At 66.5% G+C, this 22,193-nt stretch overlaps 1 protein-coding gene across 1 annotated transcript in view; it reads right to left on the reverse strand.

Moving 5' to 3' along the window:
- Positions 1-13,541: 13,541 nt before the first annotated feature.
- The window catches only part of GLT1D1 (glycosyltransferase 1 domain containing 1), a 44,968-nt gene continuing 36,316 nt past the window's right edge, over positions 13,542-22,193 (reverse strand). Inside the window, exons 11-12 of the mRNA XM_084254124.1 lie at positions 20,882-20,980; positions 13,542-13,826 (exon numbers count right to left, since the gene is read on the reverse strand). Of these exons, the coding sequence (XP_084110250.1) occupies positions 13,665-13,826; positions 20,882-20,980 (261 nt within the window). The 3' untranslated portion in view covers positions 13,542-13,664. The remainder of the gene's footprint in view (positions 13,827-20,881; positions 20,981-22,193) is intronic.

Here is a 22,193-nt window from a genome sequence, read left to right on the forward strand (position 1 = left end):
GGGTCCCCCTTTCCTTGGCCTGCTGGCCGCTGAGGGCCAGGGAGCAGTGGACAGAGCTGTCAGGCCACGCTCCCAAGTGGCAGGGGCAGCATCCAGGCTGAGACCGCAGCGTGGCCTCCGCTGCCCGGAGCTAGGACCCGAGACTATGACAGTGGGGGCCAGGTGCTTCACCCCGTCTGGATTTTAGCCCCGTGAGGTGGAAGGTCACTGAGCTGGATACCCCAGAGATGCTTTTTCCAGTGGTCAGGCTCCACAAGGCCCTCTGGGGTCCCCAACTCCTGCGGCGAGGCTGGTGGCCAGTGCTCACCCCCTCCCAGCTGCCCTGGGCCCCTCACCTGCTGCTGACACTTCTCTGCAGCCTCATGAGCCCCACGCTGGGGCCTGCTTCCCGCTTCCCTGTTGGGGTGCCCAGAGCGTCACACCAGGTGCCCGGCTGCCTCCTGACAAGGTTGGGGTGACCTCAGGAGACCCAGGGGCCTCCGCCCAGCAGCCAGCTCTTTGGTGTGGAGACAGCGTTAAAGCGGGGACCCATAACCCTTGCGATGGACGGAACTCGGTGGGAGGGCCCCTGGGTGCTCTGGGTCAGTGATGGAGGACACGAATAGAATAACTGGAAAGGAGGCACCACCAGACCAGGACCCTGGCTCCCCCGGTGCCAAGAGCCAGAGGCGGGGATAGAGGGATTAGCACAGCCATTGACCAGCCCCAGGGACAGAGGTGCTCAGGCCCCAACGCTCCGATCACAAAGCATAAGACCCACGCAGGTGCCAGGAGCTGTGGGAGTGTCCGGAGCGCAGGCCCAAGGGTAAAGACATGGAGATGGAGCCCACTGTGGGATCTCCAGTCCCTTTCAGAGTCTGCAGAGCTGTCCAGAATCAGCAACAGGCCGAAGGCTCAGGAGTGACACCCCCCCCAACAGAGAAAAAGACTGTATGGGTGCAGTCTCTGCCCGCCTGTGCCCTTGCAGGTGCTGCTTTTCCAGCTCTCTCCCTCCGCAGGGCAGCGGCCTCCGACCCGCCTGTGCCCTGCACCCTGCACCTGCCGGGGCTTCTCCTCACTGACCCTCAGCAGAGGCCGCTCCCCTCAAGGCCCCGCCTGCGGCCACACAGGCCCCTCAGCAGACCCGTCCCTCTCGGGCAGCTCGTCCTGCCCGCTGTGTCTGTGGTGTCCTTTACTCTCCCGTCCCCTCCCTAATAAACCTGCCCTTTAAATACAACCAACGTCTCTGCCTCAACCAAACTCGCCTGGGAAGGCGCAGGTGCCGCTGAAAGGGAGCTCTGGGGACACCTTTCCCAGAGGGAACCCGAGGACCCCGCACTCCAGACCCATTGGCCCCAAAAACGACATCCCTGACACCCCCTCAGCTGTGTGATGACTCTGCTCCACCCAGGCAGCCTCCCGGGAGCCGGAGCCACTGACACCCGTGGCCTCCACTCCGCGTGCCGCCGCCCGAGCCCACCACGGCCTCCCCGCCTGGAGCGGAGGGCAGGCTGCGCCGAGGGGAGAGGGAGGCAGGAACTGGACTCTCGCCCACAGGTGGACAGTCTGGAAATGAGGGCAGCGACTTCAGTCCCCACGTCGTAGGACAACGGCAGCCTGGGAAGGTCTGTCAAGGCACCAGAGTGCGCTGATGCCCAGAGTAACTCCCCTTTGCGCGCTTGATCACTGCTGGCAGAGCTGTCCGTGCCCACCACCCAGGACAGCCAGGACAGCGCCTCTGGTCCTCCGGGACACGTCCTGACCTCCCCCCCCCAATTTGCAGGGACACAGCTTGCTGGCACCTGCTCCCTCCGCGTGGCCCTCTGCGTCCCCAGGCCACGTGCCAGCTGATGGTCTCCCAGCCTGGAGGGGCCGGGGCTGAGCCTGCACCTGGCAGACTTCCCAATTTGTATGTTCCTCCCTGGATACACAAACAAGATCTCCACCCTCCCGGTTCTAAATGGCCTCAAGGAATATGCAAAGCCCCAGGCTCCCCGAAGGGAATTGAAAATAACTGTGGTTAAAAAAAAATGTGCACTTGGGTGAAATAATGAGTCTGCGGCTCTGGAAGCCCCAGAGTGGGAGGGGCTGTCTCCTCCACAGCAGGGGGGACAGGCCAGCCAGAGGGTCTTAAGGAGGGTGTGATGGGACCACCTGCTGGGCAGGGCAGGCCAGGGGCCTGGGGTCGCCTGACGCCCTTACCCGGGTCGCGCGCCCTGGGACACGGTCGCCATCGGGCGCTGGCCTGGGCGCAGGTGAGCAGTGTGTGCCCCCCGTGTGTGTGGGTTCGCCTCAGGCGCAGCAAAGGACCCCAAACCTGAGCAGCAAGGCCCAATCACGAGCGCTGATGGCCCCTTGCGCTCTGCAGCCCCGCGGTGGCAGGAGGGAGCCCCATAGCACAGTCCTGCCCCCTACCCGTGGGGCCCCCTGCCCGGCAGCCCGCCATGGCAGAAGCTCCTCCCACATCCAGGCCCTCAGCCCCGGGGGCGTGACCCAGGGCGGGTTTCCTGGACCCTCCCCGAACCCAGCACCCGCGTTGGCAGGAGCCGAGACCAAGGAGGACTTGGGGGCGGGCGAGGCTGAGACACGGGAAAGTGACTTTAAACAACACGGGGACAGAAGCAACAGATCAGCTCCAGGAAAGGACCCGCGTTTCCCCGAAGCGCGGCTGAGCCAGCTCCCGCCTCGAGCCAGCTCCCGGCGCAGGGCCCAGAAAACACCGCCAGGAAAGGTCCCGCCGCCCGGCGCCCGGTGGACAGTGCGCGCGTGGGCAGACAGGCTGGGGTCAGCGGCCTCCGCCCCGGCCCCTCCCGCCGTCAGCTCTGTCCTCTCGCTCCAGGAGCCCCCACGGCCTGGTGGCGGCTGCTGTTCCCCTCCCGGCGCACGCGCGGGCCCACGACCCCCGCTCTCCCGCCGCCATCACCCGGGATGCTCCCACGAGCTCTGCTGGCAACACCGTCGCTGGACGTGTCCCCTCGCCCAGGAGCTTGTGGCTGTGGACGGGACTCCTGCCCCCTGAGGCTCCTGGGCACAGCGTGACGGGGCCAGGGGTGTCTGGACAGAGCAGGACGTGCCAGTCTGAGCCCAGTCTCAGCCACTGTTAGGTTACGGAACGCGTGTGCACAGCCGCCCGGAGCCAACAGCGGCGTCTCCACAGCAGAATCCAGCTCTCGGGCCAGCAGCTGAACCAAGACCCCCCTTACCAGAGACACAGCCACACAGCCAAGTGGGGTGCACCTTCTCCCCAGCTTCAAATCAGCCTGCCCGGCCTGTACGCAGTGCCCGGCCTGAGTGTCACCGTTAGAGCCGCCCTCGGTACCGGCTCGGCGTGGGGAACCCCCGCAGCAGCCGTCTCCCTACCTTCCAGCTCAGCCAGGGTCGGTGGCCGCGTCCTGGGGGCTCCGCCTGCCGCAGGCCCCGGCGCAGCCTGTGTGGCCCAGCTGGCCAGCAGCTCCTCCGTCCAGCCGGGCAGACGGGGAACGAGAGTCTGGGGCCTCTGCGGCTTTTTTGGGCTTGAATGCTCTTTCTGCGCCAGCTGTTGTGGGGCGAGCTCGCAGGCTGGGGGCCGGGGGTCTGGCGGGCCTGCACGCCCGGAGAACCTTACTCCTGGGCTCTCGCTGGCGTTCTCTCGTGGCCTCGCCCTCTCGGGCGCTTCTGAGTGGCGCCGCCTCCAGGCGCAGCTGCACCCACTCCCGCAGCCGCACCCCAGGTGTCCCCCATCAGGCCCGCCCCGCGCTCCGGGAGCTGCCGGTGTTCAAGGCGCAGGTGATGGCTGCAGGGGCGGCGGGGTAAAGGCCTGGCCGCCTCCCCCACCGTCCATCTTGAGCGTGTGTGTAGGGAAGTGAAAAAGCATCAGGCTTCCCTGCCCTCCCGCCATCAGGATGGATGAGGGATCCTTGCGGTCCTGACTGCAGGCCTGATGGCGGCACCTGGAGCAGGGGGTGGGCCTAGGGAGATGGGATTCACCTGGGCTGAGCCTGGGCTTTCAAGGGCGGCGTCACGGGGACACCAGGAGAACAAACAGAAGAACCACGAGAAGCAGAACCATGAGAGAAGCAGAGAATGTGAGAGAAGGCCGGGGAGCCCAGAAAGAGGGAAGACTTGCTGGGGGCTGGGAGCCTGCCAGCCTCCAGGCCCCCCAGCACCCCTGCCTGCCGTGCACCTGATAAATCCTAATAAAAGTCTTAAAGCCACCGAGGGCTCCAGGACACTCTCCTCTTTCACCTCGTCTGCTCGGGTCATGGGGAACCCACCCTGCGGCCTCCTGCCCCTCAGCGGGGAATGCAGGGTTCACGAGAGACATGCAGTGGGTGCCCACAGAAACTAGAGCCAGGCACCCCCCTTTCTAGTTTAACACTTGGGCGCAAGCGGGCGTGATGATGAACTGCCTGGACACGTCAGAGAAACAAATGACGCCGGGCAGCTGCTGGCACTGGCCGGCGCGCAGCCGACCGCGTATCTTATCTCTTGAGACGACTGGTCTTTCCCTCCCCGCCCCAGCAAGTGCCATTCTCTCCTGAGGAGCTTGCTGGAGACAACGGGGTGATGGGTCGCTACCAGGGGCTCCGAGAAGACGTGCCGGGGAAGATGGCGGAGGGCGGGAGAGCCAGGGCAGCCCCGGCAGGTGTGGGCTGAAGCCGGGGCCCCGCGGCCGCTCCGCCCAGCAGCCTCGTGCTGCCCCCTGGCTGTGGGAGAAGGAGTCGCAAGCGCAGGGCTGGCAGGTGTGGGAGGCCTGACTCCGGCCGGCCGCCGCCCCGTGTCAGGGAGCACCCCCAGGGCGGGAGACCCTGAGCAACGTCCTCGCTGCCGCAGCAACATCTCTGCAGGCAACAGCCCCAGGAGGGCAACCCCCCATCCCTGCTCCTGCTCCCACTGACATCCGAACTTTCACCTGCGCTTCCTCCTCTCCCCTCCCCCGGCCCCCCAAAGAACTCCCGGCGCCACATCTGGCCACCAGCCGCGTTTCCTGGTGTGGCCCCTTTGGGAACCCCCCAGACAGAGCTTGCTGCTTCGGCGGGGGCCCCACACAGGTCTGGAGAGCGGGGAGGGGCGTGAGCTCTTGCATCAGCGGCTCCGTTTCTTCGGGGCGCTCTTTGCAACTGCTTCGTTACATCTGCTCGGAGGTCCTGTCACCGCTCCCCGGGCCGGCGTCTGTTTCGCGCAGATAATAGAACACGGGGCGGGCGAAGGAGTCTCCCGAGAAAGGAGTGGGAATAATTTAACTTGATTTATAGATTGGGGTGAGCTTGCTTTCTCTTCTCCCCTCAAAGGATGCAGATAGCATGAAACATTTCATTAGCAAACCTATCAGAGCATTTGGCTGCTTGCTAAATGGCCGAGGCAATTAAGCTACTGTTCCCGCATCAAAGAGACGCGTCTGCGTTGTCTTATCCGGGAGGGGCTTCTCCGGGAGGGAGGCCCGTCCTGCCAGCAGCGCTAAGCGGGTGCGCGGGTGCTGAGAGCCCGCGTGAGCCGGAAATCCGCACCTCCTCGGCGCCCCTGCTTCCCGGCCCAGGGAAACAGCCGAGGCCGGAGTCTGCCTCGCTGAGGGCGTGTCGGTCCTCACGCCCGGGCATCTGCCAGCGGCTGCTGACACGGAGGGTGGACCGGACTCGGGAAACTGGTTCTGAATCCCGCTGGGGTTAAGGCCTGTCGCCCCACGTGCTGCGGGAAGCAGGGCCGGAAAGGCAGCAGCCCCCACGAGAGGTGAGTGGGAACGGCAGGGCCGAGCCCGCCCGGAGCCCGCCCCTAGGACGGCAGATCAGAGGCGAGGGTGTGGGGAGCAGGCAGGGCCAGCGGGGAGCCCGTGTGCGTCCCCGGCTGTCAGGCTCTCCGGCACGAGAGAGAAGGCGTCGGCCCAGCCCTTCCCCGCCGGCTCTGTGGCCCTGGCCAGAGTCCACCCTCATGGGGCCTTTTTAACACAGCCCCTGAGGCCAGCAGGAGAGGGGCAGGCGGTGCCGCCAGTCACCCTCTTTCTGGCATGAATCCCCACACGCACGGCCCCCCGGTGCCCCCGGCTCCCACGGCCTCCCCGGTCCACCTGCTGGGCCTTCCCTGTCCATTTTAAGTCTAGTTTCTCGGCCTAATTTTCTATTCTGCAAGGAACCCCCAGCCTGCACTCGAGCCCGTCACTCGAAGCTGGTCAACATGAACTTCACCGGTGGCGGCCGGAGAAGGCCGGATAAGCCAAGGGCCAGTCTCTAACCGCCCGAGATGAGAGAGGCCGATCCACGAGCCCCACCTGGCGGCATCTGGAAAGGGCAGCGCCGGGTGGGAGCGACTCTGGACTCCTGCCCCTCAGTTTCAATGAAGGACCTGAGAGCCCCCCGATGGCCCGTGAGCCCCCAGCTGGGACTGACACCCAGGACCCGGGGCCTCTCCATCCTGGCTGCACCTCCCGCCGGCCCGCTGAGTCCCTGCAGCACCGAGGCCAAGGGGGGGGGGTTGTCATGTATTGATTTGAGCCAATCAGGAGCAACACAACCCCCACCCCCCGCCCCCCGCCCAAGTTTCTGGTGAATTCTGCCGTCCAGCAGTCAGACACACATCGCTCTGCTCCCTGCTGGCGGATGGCGGAGAGCGAGAGGATGGGGGTGGGCAGGCAGGGAACAAGCAGGGTGGGGGGCATGGGGGAGCCCCGCTGCCGGAGAGGAAAGAGTGGGGGCACAGCGAGGAGGCCCAGGAGGGGGGGGGCCGGGGTCTCCGTGGAGGACGGAAATTGGCCAGCCTTGGTGGAGGCGCGGGGCCCGGGGAGGCGCGGGGCCCGGGGTGCGGTGAGGCTGCCAGCCTGGGGGCCCCTGGGGGGCGCAGGGCCCTGCTGGCCGCCTGGGACTTGGAGGGGCGGTCCGTCTCGGCGGGGCTGGAACCTGAGCAGCAGGCGGCATGAGTGCTCCTCTGGACCGGGCTGGGATCCATGCGGCACAAACTCCGAGAGGAAAGCGGGGAACCCCCAGCCCATGCAGGTGCCCCGAAGGGAAGGGCACCCCCGAGTCCTGAGCTGTGCGGGGTGGGGTGCCGCGCAGCTGCTGCCCCCTCTGCTCATGCCCGTCTGGAACCCAGACAGGAGCGTCTGCTCCGGCGCCGCGCCAAGACCTCAGTCCCGGCTCGTCATCCGTGGACCGAGGAAACGTCACGCCTCCCAGAAACACAAGTGGCCTTTCAGTGGATTTTCTGGCTGCCGGCGGGAGGGAGGAGCGGAGGGGCTCCCCAGGGCCCCCACAGCGGTGGAAGCAGCCGGCGGGGCTGGGCGGGCGGCAGGTTGGGGCTGCCCGTGCGGAGTGGACAGATGAGACGGGGCCCTGTGGTGACACACACACCACGTCCACGAAACATCCATCGATGTGCGCACGTGTGTTAACACGACACACTGCGGCATCACAGACATCTCGGGGGTCCAGGACGCGGGAGCGCTGGGGCGTGAGGGGACAGATGGCCGCACAGAGTGGACACTCAGATAACACAGATTTCATTAGAGAGAGACGATGCGCTGACCAGACGCGCCGATCGCTATACAAAGTGCATGCGACGCGCTGCGCCGTGAGTTGTCTGCTCCTCAGCGACTCACTATGAAGAGAGACGCTGCACACCTCTGGCACGTCCTCGGCCTGTGCTGCATGTTATACACGCGTTTCCCTTTCTGGAGCATGTGGCCTGTCAGCAGCTGGACAGGCCGGAGACAGAGAACAGGCCGCGGGCCGGAGCACACCTGTGGGGGCACACACGCTGAGTGTGAGCCCGAGTCCTCGGGCCCGCTGAGCAGCCGCGGCCCCCGCCGGTGTAAAGTCCTCTGAGTCCATATCCAGGCCCCACCTGGACGCGAGGGCAGCTGCCCCCAGGGTTCTGGGCCCTAGAGGGGCCAGGTCCGCCTTCTCTTCCTCTGCGGGGCTGCAGCCCTGCCAGGAGCATCACCGGGAGGGGCTGCACGGGGTGGGGAGAGTCACAGGAGGCCCCACATGGCAACTCCACAGGCCCCCACTCCACAGCAGGGCCTGGAGACCCAGGGAGGCCTCCGGGGGGGTCCAGCCCCAGTGGCCTGGGCTCTGCCTCTCCCCTGCTCGCGTGGCGGCCCCTGCTCCCCTGTGCCCCAGCCGTGGCTCTGTCCTGGGAGCGGTCGGCCCCAGGCTCCACTCCCTCAGACTCCCCAGAACCTTGCAGAGAGCGCCCTGAGCCTCTGCCCTCCGTCCTCCCAGGGCCCAGGAGAGGGGGTCTATTTCCCCCTCCGAGCGCAGCCACAGCCGGGGCTGGGGGGGTCAGGGCAGCCTCCTGCTCCCTGCAGAGAAACGCCCTCGTGACCCCCCCAAGCCCGCACAAGGGGGCGCCGGGTGTGCTGTGCTGGGAGCGCCGGGGCCGAGTGGGCCTCATTAGCCGCAGCGGCCCCTTGAACGAGGAACCCTCCCGACGTCTCCCCGCAATGGCGACGTCCCGGGGACAGGCGGCCTCGCTAAAATACAGCCGCCTGCCAGGCGGCGGGCGGGCAGGACCAGGGACACCCGCAGACTCGGGGCGGCACGTGCCGAACGCGGGGACCCCCACGGCCTCTGCATCTCCACTCTGCCGGCAGCGTGCCCGCCGGCCTCACCCCGCCTCCACGCCCACGGCCGCGGGGACACCTCCTGGGGGTGCAAGGAGGCAACGCTGCTGTGTTCAGACTCAGGAGCCGGGAGTGTTCCCTGGTCTCAGTCCTCCTGTCCCTGGAGCACAGGAAACGGGGTTCCCCAGTGACCCCGCACCTAGACCAGGCGCATGCCCGAGACCTGGCCAGTGGGCTGGGCACGGAGGGGGCCTCGGGCCCGCCTGGACGCCTTCCAGATGCGACTCCTGCCCCCAGGCCGAGCTGCATGAGCCTCCTGGGGGTTGGGGGGCTCCGGGGAAGAGGCATAGAGTGGGGGTCATGCCCAGCAGCGCGAGGGCCATGCCCAGCAGCGCCGCAGCGTCTCATGCAGCCAGCGTTTGGCTGGACCGGGCAGCGTGAGAGGAAGAAGAAGCGAGGAAGGAGCAGCTGGAGGTGCAGCCGCCACGGTGGGGCTGGAGCCAGCGAGAGGCAGCTCACGGGGCTCTGTGTGCACAGGCTCGCTCGGGATGCACGTCCGCCACTCGGGGGAGATTGAGAGGGCGCTGGTGTGTAGAGCTGGGGTGCCGGCCCATGCCCAGGCCCGGTGTCCAGGTTCAGTGTCCAGGCCCAGTGTCCAGGTCAAGTGCCCAGGCCTGGTGTCCAGGTTCGCGGCTCCCCAGAGGCCATGGGGGTCTTTATTCTGCCTGGCCTCCCCAGCCCTCCCTTGTGTCACGACCCCACCCTTGGGCCTCTGTGCAAAGACCGTGAGAAAACCGCACCCTTGGCCTCGGCGCTCAGACAGCGGGCGGCCAGGGAGGGGGCCCCCGGGGAGGGCACTCCTCCGCCAGAGGAGAGGCGGCGGCGCTGACCGCTGAGTGGAGGGGCCTGGGGACCATGTGCAGTGGACGTTCGCGCAGTGGGCGATTCAACGGGACAAGACCGACGCAAACGAGGGGACCCTGATAGCATAGTGAGTCCACTGAAGTTGGGGGGTGGGCGGGCCGCGAGGAACGGAGCAGCGAGGCAGGTCCTGAGCCCCCTAACCCCGGGGCATGGGCACCCAGATGGAGCTGCTGGCTTCCGTCCAGGGCCCAAGAACGAAAGGAAGACGCATCCCTGGACAGAAGCCGCCGGCAGCGTAACACGCACGCGGGCCCACCCCGGTGGTGGGCGGCGGCCCCCGGCGGATGCCCCGGCTCTGGCCGTGACTGACGGCTTCTTTATTTTAGTCATGGAAACATCATGGGCAGAAAAGATGAACCAAAAAGATCGCCCCAAGCTGGGGCCTTGCCCCGAGCGGGCCGGCGGGGAGGAGAGGCCGGGGCAGCGCGTGCGTCTGGCCACAGCGAGGTGCCAACGGCGGGCCCTGGGTGGCCTCGGGTGGAAACGCGGCCTAGAAAGGCGCCGCTGCCTTTTCCCAGTGAAGCTGCTCCCGCCCGGCCACCAGGAGGGAGGAACTCCCCCTGCAGCTCACAGCCACGGAGGCTGGTCAGTCCGGGGAGGGGGCGGTGGGGAGAGCGCAGGCGCCATCCCCGCTGGGCTAACTCGGGCCCGGGGCTGGCGATCGAGGCTTTAGATCTCCGCGCAGCCTCGAGCGCAGTCGGCGTCCAGTGTCTGCCGCGGCCCGCGGAGAGCGGCCCTCGAGGTCAGACTGCGCGGCGAGGGTCAGCGCGGCCTGGCCAGGAGACTCCCCTGGGCTGAGCTCACCGAGCACGGACACCCTTTAAATGCCGCGCATGCTGCCTGCACATTACCCGCCCCCAGGCCCTTGCGGCTGAGGCCAGGGCTGGCCGGGACACGGGACGGGGACGCGGCCACGGCCCTTCCCCCCCCCCGGCGCCTGATGTGGGGCGCTCCTCTGGGCACTCTCCTCCGGCTGCCGTCTCAGTAACTAGGCCCTGGACGCCAGGAGCAGCCGCCAGCCGGGGCCCGCGCAGCACAGCGCTTCAGCAGAACGTGACTGCGGCTTTCGGGAGGATGTCAAGACTGGCTGTGAGGAGCTCGCGCTGCTGAGATACCCAGAAAGAAAAGGCCCCTCACTTCACGCCGGCCCCGGCTCGTCCAGAGAGAACACTCGGGCTCCGTGTCGGTGTCGGCACCCACCGGGTGCCGAGAAGCCGTCGCTGAGGGGAAGGCAGGTTGGCGGGTCGGCGCGCCCATTGGTCCTGCTCCACTTGCTTCCCTGTGTTTCGGGCGTCACTTTAACCTACAAAAACTAATCGTGTTCACTTCGGGAGGCTTGAGGGCCACAGGGGGAACCAAGCGTCACCTGTGAAGTCCTTCCAGGGACATGCCGTGTGTGGGGACCCTTGCAGGGCCCCCCACCCCAGAGGCACGAGCCCCCGGGCCCCCCACGGCGACGGCGTCTCCGCCCAGGGCCTGGCGCTCCAGATGCTGCTTGTGAAGGCGGACCCGGCGGTTTGCCGTCCCTGAGCCCCTCGCTCCCCAGGGCGCCCTCCGGCCAAGCGCCCGGGCGAAGTCACGTGACCTCAGGGGCACAGGCAAGCCTGACGCGGCGCACACCCGGCGGCGGGCGCTGCCCTCGAAGTCGGGACCCGTTTCTCGGTCACTCCCGCCCGGGGAGCCCGTAAAGCCCCGGCTCACGGCCCTCCTGGCGCGGCTCCGGCTGACGCGCGGGTCAGCGCGTCCCGGTTGCTGGGCCGCGAGCTCCCGCGCCGCTGGCCGGTCACCGCTCCGGTTTGGGGACGCACTTGGCATCATTTTTGTTCACTGTCACAGAAGAAAATCGTTTTAAATGAAGCGAGTGCGGATGGGCGCGGCTTTCTGGGCACAGAGCGAGCCCAGGAAGTCCCCCCTCCCCCCGAAAGCTGCAGTGGCACAGAATTGATGATTCTTTTGGAAAGACCTTTCTCTCCACCCGAGTTTTTAAGGACTATTTATGAGTCTGGAAGAAGAAAGAGATGGTAAAACAATCCCTTTAAAATAGATGGTGGCCACAGATAAAAGTGAAGCCATTCCATTTAACTGACAACCGGGCTTTTTAAAATTTTTATTAATTTTTCCCAGAAATTCCCTTCAAGTCGGTCGAGACTCTCCGGAGGCGACCTGGAGCTGCTGGGCTGCTGGGCTGCCGGGCGCATTTGAAAACTGCTGGGGCTTCAAGTCCTGCCTGACTCGACCTCACCTCCTGGAACGGGGGCTCTGCTCCCACTGAACCATCCGTCGTGGGGGGTGGCGCCCGGGCTGGGTGAGCCCGGGAGAGGGCGTGACCGGTCACATGGCCCCTGGGCCCCGCGCCACGGCGGCACCCGGCTCCCCGGAACCGCACACACCTGTGGAACAGGTGTGCCCGGGGCCGCCCTGGGGAATATCAAATCCCTGTGCCGCCCACGGGGAGCGCCCCCTTCCTGCAGACGCGGCTCTCTCCAAAGCCAACCCCCGAGAGCCCGGCCTGCAGAGGCGCCTCTCCCAGTCGGCTCAGGGGGCCCGAGGTGCCCGCGGACAGTCCCCGGAACATGCGGCCCCAGGGCATCTCACCGGGAAGCTGGACCACAGGCCGGCTTGTGCCTCAGAGGCGGTTTCTGGAAGCACGCGCTAGGCAGCCTCGGAGGCCTCGCTTTTACTGCAGACTCTGCCCTGTGAGTCAGACTCCGACCCCGGGAAAGGCTTCACCTCCCGAGTTGCCGGACCCCGGGCCAGGAAGCTCTCAGTACCCCCGGGATGTCCAGCCCCCCTTTGCAGTCAACACGCTTGATCTGATTGTTCCCTAACATGAAGGGCCTCTCAGGCGGTTCCGACGTCCCACGTCCCCTCGGCTCTGAGGCGCTACCTTAGAAGCGGGGTTCAGGGCGCTGAGGGACACCTCTGTCGGCCGAGAACTGGCCCGTGGACGTGGGCGGGGGGCAGCGGCCTTCAGACCGGTGCTGAGTGAAATGCCGAGGCCTGCGAGCTGCGGAATCTCAGTGGTGGAGGTTGGGACCCTGCAGGGAGCCCCCACCAGGCAGCCCCCCTCGTTTTGGGTGATGTGACACCGGGCTTGCTGGTGGCTCTAGTTCTGGCACCTGAGCCCTCGGGCGGCCTAAGTAACAACGGACGAGTCTCCCATTATGTTACGGAGGTGACTTCTGAACCCCACTGGGGGGGGCTGGCACCCATGACGCCAGCTTGGGGTGGGCCCTCCAGTCCCACCTCCCCAGCCTGACCTGAGGGAGGGGAGGGGGGCAGGGTCAACCACCCACCATCCCCTTCAGGAATGACTGTCCTGAAGCCCCATAAAATCCCCAAGGGTGGGATCTGTTGGGAGAGGCAGGTTGGTTTTGGGGAGCAGGGTGTCTGGGGGGCGTAGACACTCCCACGCCCCCCCACACTGCCCCTCTGCCACCGGGCTATTCCTGAGTGACCCCCTTTATACTAGACCATCAGAGCGTGATGCTGTGAGTCAGATGCCACAGCTCTGTGGGGGGGGGCAGGGGGGGCAATTCCCCTCCATCAGGGGGAGGCTGAAGAGCCGGCGGCCTGGGAGAGGGCAGTAGTGCCAGCAAGTGCCCACAAGAGCCCGAGGTAAAGGGCACGTGGCCTGCAAAGCACAGGAAGGCAGTGAGGCTGCCCCCGTCTCTAGGAGCCTCCAGCCTGCTTCCCCAGCCCGAGCCCGGGAAGGGACCGGCCCCCTGCTGGAGAAGGTGCCAGGGGCCAGGCTGCCCGTCCCTGCACCCGGGTCAGCACGCCTCAGCCGCCGCTGCCCGCGCACCGGCAACTGAACGCCACCCGGAAGCTCGAGCGCCGTGGACCATGCGAGGCCACCTGGCACTGTCACAGGAAGGCCGTGGGGTCCAGCCTTTGACTCAGGGGGGCCCGTGCACCCCGGTTAATTAGGTGCCCTGGTGTCAGCACTCGCTTCTAAACCCGGGGGTGGGGGGGGCTCTTCCTGCAGGACAGGACCAGGCAAGGAGCGGAGACGCTTCTGCACCACGCGGGCAGGGCCGCTTTATTCCCTGGAAACGCGTCCCTCCCCGGAGGGCCCGGGCAGGTGGCACTGAGCAGCAGCCGGCAGGTGGCCCAGCCTGGGCGGGCCCCCGGGACTGTGCGGTTGGCACTGCAGGGTCACCAGTGGCCCGGAGCTGTCCCTGGGCACCCCAGGGCTCGGCGCGGGGGTGGCGCGGGGCCACGGGGCTCCCTAGTCCTGGGCGCCGTGCTCCAGAGTCCTGACGAGGTGCTGGTAGGTGTCTCGCTCCGCCCGCCAGGAGTGGCGCGCCCTCACGTACTCCCTCCCGCGGGCCACCATCTCCTTCCCCAGGGTGGGGTCGCTCACCAGCTGCTTCGCCAGGTGGACAAACTCCTGCAGCGCAGGGGAGAGACAGAGAGAGGCGGGTGAGCGGTCAGGCGGCCCCGCCCCAGCTCCGGGGCCCTCCGCCCGCCCACAGGCAGAAAACGACCCCCAGGAGAAGGGGGTTCACGGGCGCCCGGGTTGAGCGAGACGTCACACACGTGTGCACCGCGGCCCCTGAAGGTGCTGCCCAGGGCGCCAGCCCCGCACAGCCACGAGCCCAAGCAGCCTCTGGCCCACGGCTTAGCGGCGAGCGGCAGCTGCTGTCCAGACCCTGCCTGGGCGGGGCGGCCGCCGAGGGCCCCGGCGCTGCCATAAGGGGGGCAGAGGGAAGGGGAGCTTGTGGGAAAACCAGGAGCAGAAAGACGCGCCAGGCTGTGTGGACACTGTTTCCCAGACAATCCGTGTCTAAGTGGCCTGACACACATGCACACGCACGTGCACGCCCACGCACGCACACCCGCGCATGAGGATGAGCCCCTGGGGAAACCCTGCGGGCCGTGCTGCGTGGCCTTCTTCCCGAGACAGCCGGAGCCTCGTCCGCTGCTTTACGGCGCCCTCTGACCCACCCCTTGGCCTCACCCCCATGGGAGGGCGCCCTGCACGGCCTGCGCCTAGGTGCGCCCTCACTCCACGGGGTGCGATCATGTCAGGGCACGGGCGCAACCAAGGCTGGAGGCAGCTCTGGGCCCCGAGCCCTCGGCAGACGGGCCTGAGCCGTGTGGGCAGCACCGACCCTGAGCCTCACTCCCCTCCCCTCTGGGGTGGGCCCCTGGTGCCAAGCCCAGCCGGGCCAGGCTCCAGGGGGCGAGGGACTAGGTGGGTCTTGCTCCTTGCCGGAGCCTCTGCTTTAGCTTGCTCTGCGCATGCTTGTGACTCAGTGCCCGCAAGGCACGGCGCGAGGCCGGCGCCCAGGGCCAGTGCCCTTGTGGCTGCAGAGAACTAGCAGGGCTGCGCGCTGAGGGGCGTCCAGAGCAGGCGGTGCAGCGCCCCGCTCACCGGTGCGGCAGGGGCAGGGCCCTGGAGCCGGGGCCTGGGTTCAAATTCCTGCCCAGCCCTCCAGGTGACAGGCCCCGACCCCTTCTCCGTGCCCCCACCCCACAGAGTCCTCCTCTTTAATTAGGGAGCGTAACTCCCTGCTGGGTACGGCAAGGGGTTAAATGAGTTAATGCAAAGAGCTCGGGGAGCAGAGACTCAGGGAGCCTTGTCATTCTGACCCCCAAAGCCAGGTCAGCTCCTCCGGGTGAGGAAGCCTGCGGTTATCAGGCAGGGCCCGGCTGCAGAAGACCGGCCACATATTCTCAAAATTATTGTTAATTAAACATTGAATGCCTTTTATGGCTAGCAATATGCACAGCAGTATTTATGAGAGTGGAGTTATTTTTTTTATGTATTATGTATACACTTTGTAGTAAATTGGTGTTCTTTTTATAATAAAAATATGACATATTTATTCCCATCTCCTAGCAGAACAACATTTCTATTAAAATTATTCAATGGGCTTGTAGCTCTGGTGTATTATTTTATGACACTGGTCATATCTGTGATTTATCTGATGGAGAAATTTTGGTGGAAACCCAACCCTGTTTGTTATTTCTACAGACTGTTTGACCATTTTACAACAAAATCCTGAATGATAGAGTTCCTAGGAATAAGCTGTGATAAAATACACTTTTCACCTCTCTGCATGGAAGATTGATCAAGAAAATACAGACTTAAATCAGCAAGAGCGACCTGGTGAGGAGCTGGCCGCCCGCTGGCCGCTGGGAGAGTGACCCCACAGGAGTGTCGGGGACAGGGGCGGGAGGACAGGGCATCCGGGGGAGGAGGGAGATGGTCGTGTGATGAGTAAGCGTCCTCGAGCCTCTGGGATTCGTGCCTTTGGGGTCACAGCAGCTCCTGCTGACCACCGAGGCATACCATGGGCACTGCCCTTGGATGAGAGGCAGAGCTGGTGCGGGCGCCGTCAGGCTTGCAGGGGATGCTGCATGCAGAGGGGGCAGCGACTCCCCATCCCTGCACCGTGTCTGCAGGATGGCTCTGTGGCTCCCACCATGAGGCGGGGTGTGTGTGCATGTGTGCATGCGTGCATGCGTGCATGCGTGTGTGTGTGCGTGTGTGTAACACATGTCTACATAGGTGTCTGTAAATACACACACATCCATAGCGCGCCATGGATACCACTCCTGGACCCCAGTTTCTAAGATTCTGACTGGCTGGGTGTCAGGTAAGTGAAAAAGTATCAGGCTTTCCTGCCCTCCCGCCATTAGGACGGAAGACGGATCCCTGCGGCCCTGAATGCAGGCCTGATGGCGGCGCCTGGAGTGGGGTGTGGGCATGTGTAAGTGGGTGCACCTGGGCTGAGAGACGGGGCTTATAAGGGCGGCGTCCCGGGGACGCCCGCAGAACCACGAGAGCAGCAGAGACCACGGCCGCCAGAGAACGCCGGAAAGCCCAGGTAGAGTGAAGACCTGCCTCCCGGCCCCCAGCACCCCTGCCTGCCGTGTAGCTGGTAAATCCCAATAAAAGCGTGAAAGCCACCGAGGGCTCCAGGCCTCTCTCCTCCTTACCCCGTCTGCTCGGATCATAGAAAACCTGCTCTGGCCCTTCCTGCCCCTACCCCGGGTTGGGGAGGAGTCTGGGGTGCTGTCTTCGTGCCAGGATGCTAGAGCCAAGCTCGGAAGACCAGGCCTCATCACCACCAGAGACCCTGGCCTGGAGGCTGAAGCGGGAGCCAGGCAGATGCGCTGCCTCCTGGCTCAGACATGGCCGACTTCTCACTACCATCTCGCGAGACGGGGAGGCGCCACCTCCGGGCACTAATCCCACCATGGGGGCTCCAGCCTCGGGCCTCGCCACCCCCAGAGGCCCCCTCAAGTGCCATCACGCTGGACACCAGGTCTTAACACCTCCGGGAGACGCAACACTCAGGCCCGGCAGTGTCCTCTCAAAAGGCCGCTCTTGGAAATCCATGTCTTCGTGGACGGCTGGGCCTCCTCCTGAACAGTGAGGCCTGGCCGTGGAGCAGACGCTGCTCAGTGGAACCTGCAGGCCCTGCGACTCAGCGCAGACGGCCCTGACCTGCCTTCCCTGCATGCTCCATGCATATCCGAGGCCCCTCCCAGCGGCGGGTGCACCTGGCCACACCCCACAGCTGACACTGCCCCCGCCTGAGCCCCGAGCCAGGGGCCCCTCTGCATCCCTCCCGGCCCCCGTGGTCTGTGCAGCGCCCACCAGCAGCACATCTGAGGTTCAGGATCGAGACGCAGGGCCGGCGCACGGAGCAGGATAAACAGAGCCGCAAATAACTTCCCGGCAGCTCCCAGACACCGAGTCCCTGCCAAGTGCATTTGGAGCCAAGTCACTAAAAATACACGGTTTTCCGAGCACTTTCGGGATTTTGGCATCGCAGGAGGGGGCTGGCGCGGGGTGGTGACCGCCACTCCTCCGCAGCGGTCACCGGCCACGCCTCACAGGGGCGTGAAACCACGGAGTGACCACCCCAAGCAGTGAGGTCTGGGGGCCACCGGCGGGGCTCTGAGCACCTCCCCACCCGCTCCCGATAGCTGCCAGGCGAGTGCCCAGCTGCGGGGGGCACGTGTGCTGTGGGCAGGGCGAGGAGCAAGGTCAGGCGAGGGGCCATGTCCACGGCGAGGGCGAAGTCGACATGGGACCCAGGCGTCCGCTCACGCTCCCGGAGTCGACGGGCGCAGCTGGGCAGTCGCCCGAGGGACACCGACAGCAGCGGGCCAGACGGGCGGCCTCGGCTAGAGCAGAGCAGCCGCAGCCCCGTGAAGGCTCCTGGGGGCATCCAGAGCCACAAGCCCCCAGCCAGCCCACCCCCACGGTTCTCCACGCCGGCCCCGCCTGGCAGCCACTGTCCGGGTCACACCAGCGTTTGTGGGGACAGCTCTCCCTCCACCCAGACCCCAGCTGAGCCCTCGGCGGCTCAATAGCGTGCACCGCGCAGGCCAGAGCGTTGCAGACAATGTGGGGAGAACAGGGGTCCCTCACAGCGGCTCACCCCAGCAGGCCACGTCAGGGGCTGCTCCCCTGGACCCAGGGCCGCCCCCAACCATGGCTGCTCCCAGGGCCTGGTGCTGAACCCAACCAGCCAGACCATGGGCTGTGTCCCCTGGACACGGTGCTGCCCCCAGCCCAGCGCTGCCCGTGAAGCCCACGACACCCACCCACATGTGGCTTCAGTGCTTTGCTGTAAACAGCTCATTAACGCCTGTTTGTGGGGCCACGTGTGGAGATGGTGCAGGTCTGAACAGCCGAGTTAAATGAAACATTTAACACGGTTGGGTTGTCAGGACACTGTGGCCCTCCGTGGTGGACGCTCCTAGGCTCGCCACAGCCCCCGCCAGGCCTCAGGGCCTCGGCCGCCTGCTGCCGCCTGGACAGGCTCAGGCCTGAGGCCCAGCAGGGCGCCCCCCGCCCCTGGAAGGCCCCCAGTCCCCCACAGCTGGCTTCCCAGCCCCCTCCCTGGGCCTATGCTGGGGCTGACACCCAGCGCCATCCGCACACATCTGCCCAGGGCCCCTGAAGACGCAGGTGGGGGCCCAACACGGAGGCGTCTCCCGTCGGAGCTGACCAGGCAGTTGTTGGCAGGACCCGGCTCAGGCCACAAGGCACCGTCCCAGCCCACAGGCCTCACTCCCCGCCAGGGCAGTGCCCTTGTCTCCAGCTCCGCGGGGGGAGGCCGGGGCCGCCTGGACAGCCCAGGACCTAAGCCGGCCCTGCTGGCCAGAGGCCCAGAGCCGGTGTCCCCAAACATGAACCTGTGGTCTGACTCTCCTCGCCCCGTTTCGAGACAAGAGGGCGTCTGCAAGGACAGAGACGCACGCGGTGCAGGTGCAGGCGGGGGTGGGGGGCGCCTCCGGGCAGCCGCAGCCCACGTCCCCCTCCCGGGACGTAGTTTCCACCGTCATCCACAAGACTCAGACCCTCGCGGCAAAATTAGTCTGGGCTACACTTGCAGCGTCTGACCCTGAGTGGGAGTGTGGATCCTGTTCCTGCTAAATGTCAAATGGATTTTAATTTCGAAGCTATAAAATGCAGCCATAAAACAGCTCAGCTCTTTTCGGAGAGCAGGACTTGGCGGGAAGGACAAAATCGATGATTCGCGGTTGGGGAGTTGGCTGCGCGCACGTCCTCGGGCGGAGGCGCGGGGAGACTGCTGGGGCCCCCAGGGCTGAGCGTCGGTCATCATCGCTTTGTTGGACACGCGAGCGCTGCCTCCTGCCGCGCCCCCCGGGTGCCGCGGGGTGGGTGCTGCTGGCACCCGTCACTGCCGCGCCCTTGGAGCAGGCCCGGGGCTGGGCCCCGGACACAGGACAGACTCCCCAGGGCGAGACCGCCCCGGCCCTGACTTCAGGGGTGGGACGGGCTGGGGAAGAGAGGCCGGGGCGGGAGGCCGGAGGCCGGTTGAGGGAGCTGAGAGGAAAGCCCAAGGGCGAGGGGCGGGGGTGACAGGGACGAGGAGGAGCAGGGAGGGGGGACCGAGGGGAAGGAGTCAGGCGTCCATCCAAACCCGGGCTCCTCTCCAAGGCCCTTCTCACTAAAGTCGCCAACCCGCTTCCTTGCGTGGAAACCCCGGGCAGCCCCGCCCCGCCCGCTGCACCCGCGCCCGGAGGAGGCACCGACCCGAACAAGGCGCGGCACAGGCCGTGGAGGCAGCGTCCCCTCCTGCTCTTGCCTGGACCCCGCCGCGGCCCAGCACCTCAGGCGGGAAGCGCGAGGGCCCGGGGGGCGGTGCGGAGGGGCGGGCGCTCGGGCCAGGCCTGCTCTGCTCCTCCAGGGCCCCAGGCGTCCGGGCGTCCCCCGGCCCCCGCCCCCCCATGTCTCTCTGACCCGCGGTCCGGGCCGGAGGGCTCGCGAGACCAGGCTGGGCCAGGCAGCATCCACCCACGAGCCCCGCGCCTGGATCCTCTCGGCCAAGCCCCTCCTACCAGGCCACACGGTGAACCGCAGCCGCGCAGGAGACAGCCCAGCCGCCCGCCCAGCCGCCCAGCGCTCCCCAGGCGGGGCCACGCGGGTCACCCGAGCCTCGAGAGCCGGTGTCATGCAGGAGCCCGCCTGACCGAGCTGGTCCTCGAGCTTCCTGCCTCAGTTTCCCCATCTGTCACATGGCGGTGAGCGGCGCGGGGCTCCGCTAGGCAGCAGAGAAACGAGCCGCAGTTCTACGGCGGGCGGGAGGGCGGGAGGGCGGGAGGGCGGCGGCGGCGAGGGGTCTGCAGCGGGAAGTCACAAAGCCGAGTCTCCAAGTGCTGCACTGACTACGCTTTTCAAGGAGAAACGCCCGTGTCACCGGCACAATGTGCTTTAGTAAGACGACGACGACGCGGAACCCGACGTTTAAATCTACAGACTCGGGGGGCAAGGGTGGGCCCCAGGCTTTCACCTGCTAACACCCGACACCTGCTGGAAGAAGTGGCCCCGAGTCCTGGCTCTGGGCCTGCTGGGGCTCGGTCTGCGCACCAACCCCCTACCCTGCCGGCTCCCCGAGGGGGCGGAAGCCTGACCCCCAGGTCCCGGGGGCCATCAGAGCTCGGAGACCCAGGCACAGCCCCACACCAGCTGTTCCCGAGGGACCTGCACGCAGGCGAGCACGCGCGGGCATCCTCAGGCCCCGGCCCCTTCCTGCCCACAGCTGCGCCCCAGACACCCACGTGCACCTGGCGCCCACCAGCTACGCTGCTTTATTTCAGGGGTGTGTGCACACGTGTGGGGTGTGTGGACACGAGCACAGCCTGCTCCGCCCTCACTTGTGGACTGGGGGCGTGTTCTAGAAAGTGTACTCGTGCGAGGTCACTGTCGTGGAGGCCCCAGAGTGTGTCCCCCAAGCCCAGCCGCACGGCCCCTGCGCCCCCAGCCTTAGGCACAGCCTCTGGGGCGCATGTCCTGGGCCCCAGGCTCTGATGCGAGAACGCGTGTGCCTGTGTGCCACTGGGGATGGCCAGGGTCTGGGGACAGGCAGCCTTGAGCAGCAGCAGGACGCGGCCCCCCTCTGGCCCCCACCCACCTCCCCCGACCGGCCCACAGCAGCGGAGCAGCCCTTTTACCTGCGGGTCTGAGAACAGCAGCCCCGTGACTCCGTGCTGCACCACGGCCGTGTTGCCCGGGATGCGCCTCGCCAGCACCGGGACCTCCAGGGCCATCGCCTGCGGGAGGAGAGGGGACCAGGTGGGCATGTCCGGAGAGCCAGCCGGTGAGCAGGACGCCGCCCCCCCCACCCCGGCAGCCCAGGTGTGGGCTCCCCAAGACACAGGGAGGGGCCTGCTGTGCAGCTCTGGGGAGGGCTGTCCCGTGAGCCTGGCCTGGCGTGACCATAGCTGTGTCCCGGAGGAAGCCCACGCGCTCACCGGACGCCCTCGGCCACCATGTGAGGACGTGTCTTCAGCCGCCGACATTATTGTCCGACCCCGCCCTGGGGGCGGCCAGTCCTGACGTCTCCCCACAGCCTTCCCGGCTCACAGGCTGAGGTCAGCCGGGCCCGCACCCACCAGGGGAGACCCCGGACAGGCGCAGAAGCAGGTGCTGGGCTCCCCGCCTCCTCTCAGCCCCTACAAGGACAAACTCCCCGAGAAGGCCCCTCTGTCCCTGGTCTACCCGCCAGCACCGGCTCCCCAGCAGCCCCGTGCCCCCAAACTAAGGTGGCAGCACCCCAACTGTGGGACTCTAAGCCTCCTTTTCAAAGTGGAAAGTACCACCCTCCCCCCAAAACTAGCCCTGGCTAAGACGACACAGTCACGGCTGTCCTTGAAAAGCCCTTGAGTGAACCGAACCTTCCATCCCTGGGGCCTGAGGGGACTTTGACCCCAGGCCTGGGGCCTGGACCGGGGCCAGGGATGTTCTGGTATTCCTCGAGCAAGGTCTCCTCCGGGCAGTGGAGACGCTGGCCTGGGGGGTAGAGTTGTTACGGGGTCCCCTGGGAAAGGGGAGGTTCCCTGCCCAGCGCCAGGCTGGCACGGAGGCTGGAGGAGGGACGGGGAGGGGTCCAGAAGGGCCTGGGGGAGGCTTGTTGAGTTTACCAGGTACACGGCAGGCAGGGGTACCGGGGGGCCGGGAGGCGGGCAGGCCTCCGAGCCCCCAGCAGGTCTTCACGCTGGGCTCTCTGGCCTTCTCTGCTGGGTCTGCGCCTTCCTGTGGGTCCCCCAGGAGGGGCCCGAGACTGGGGCGGCTCTCGGGCCTCAGCGGCCCCACTTTGGGCCGACCCTGCTGGGCTGGACGTTCACCCACGAGGGGACGGGAGACTGGGGGGGGGTTAACTGGAAACTGCTCCAACCCTGCTCCTTCTCTAGCTGCACTAGCGTCCCTGTCCATCAAAGGTCTCGCACGCTGGAGCATGTCCTGGCTTTGTGTGGCGGATGACAG

The sequence above is a fragment of the Talpa europaea genome, assembly GCF_964194135.1.
Source record: "Talpa europaea genome assembly, chromosome: 14".
NCBI classification, from domain to species: Eukaryota; Metazoa; Chordata; class Mammalia; order Eulipotyphla; family Talpidae; genus Talpa; species Talpa europaea.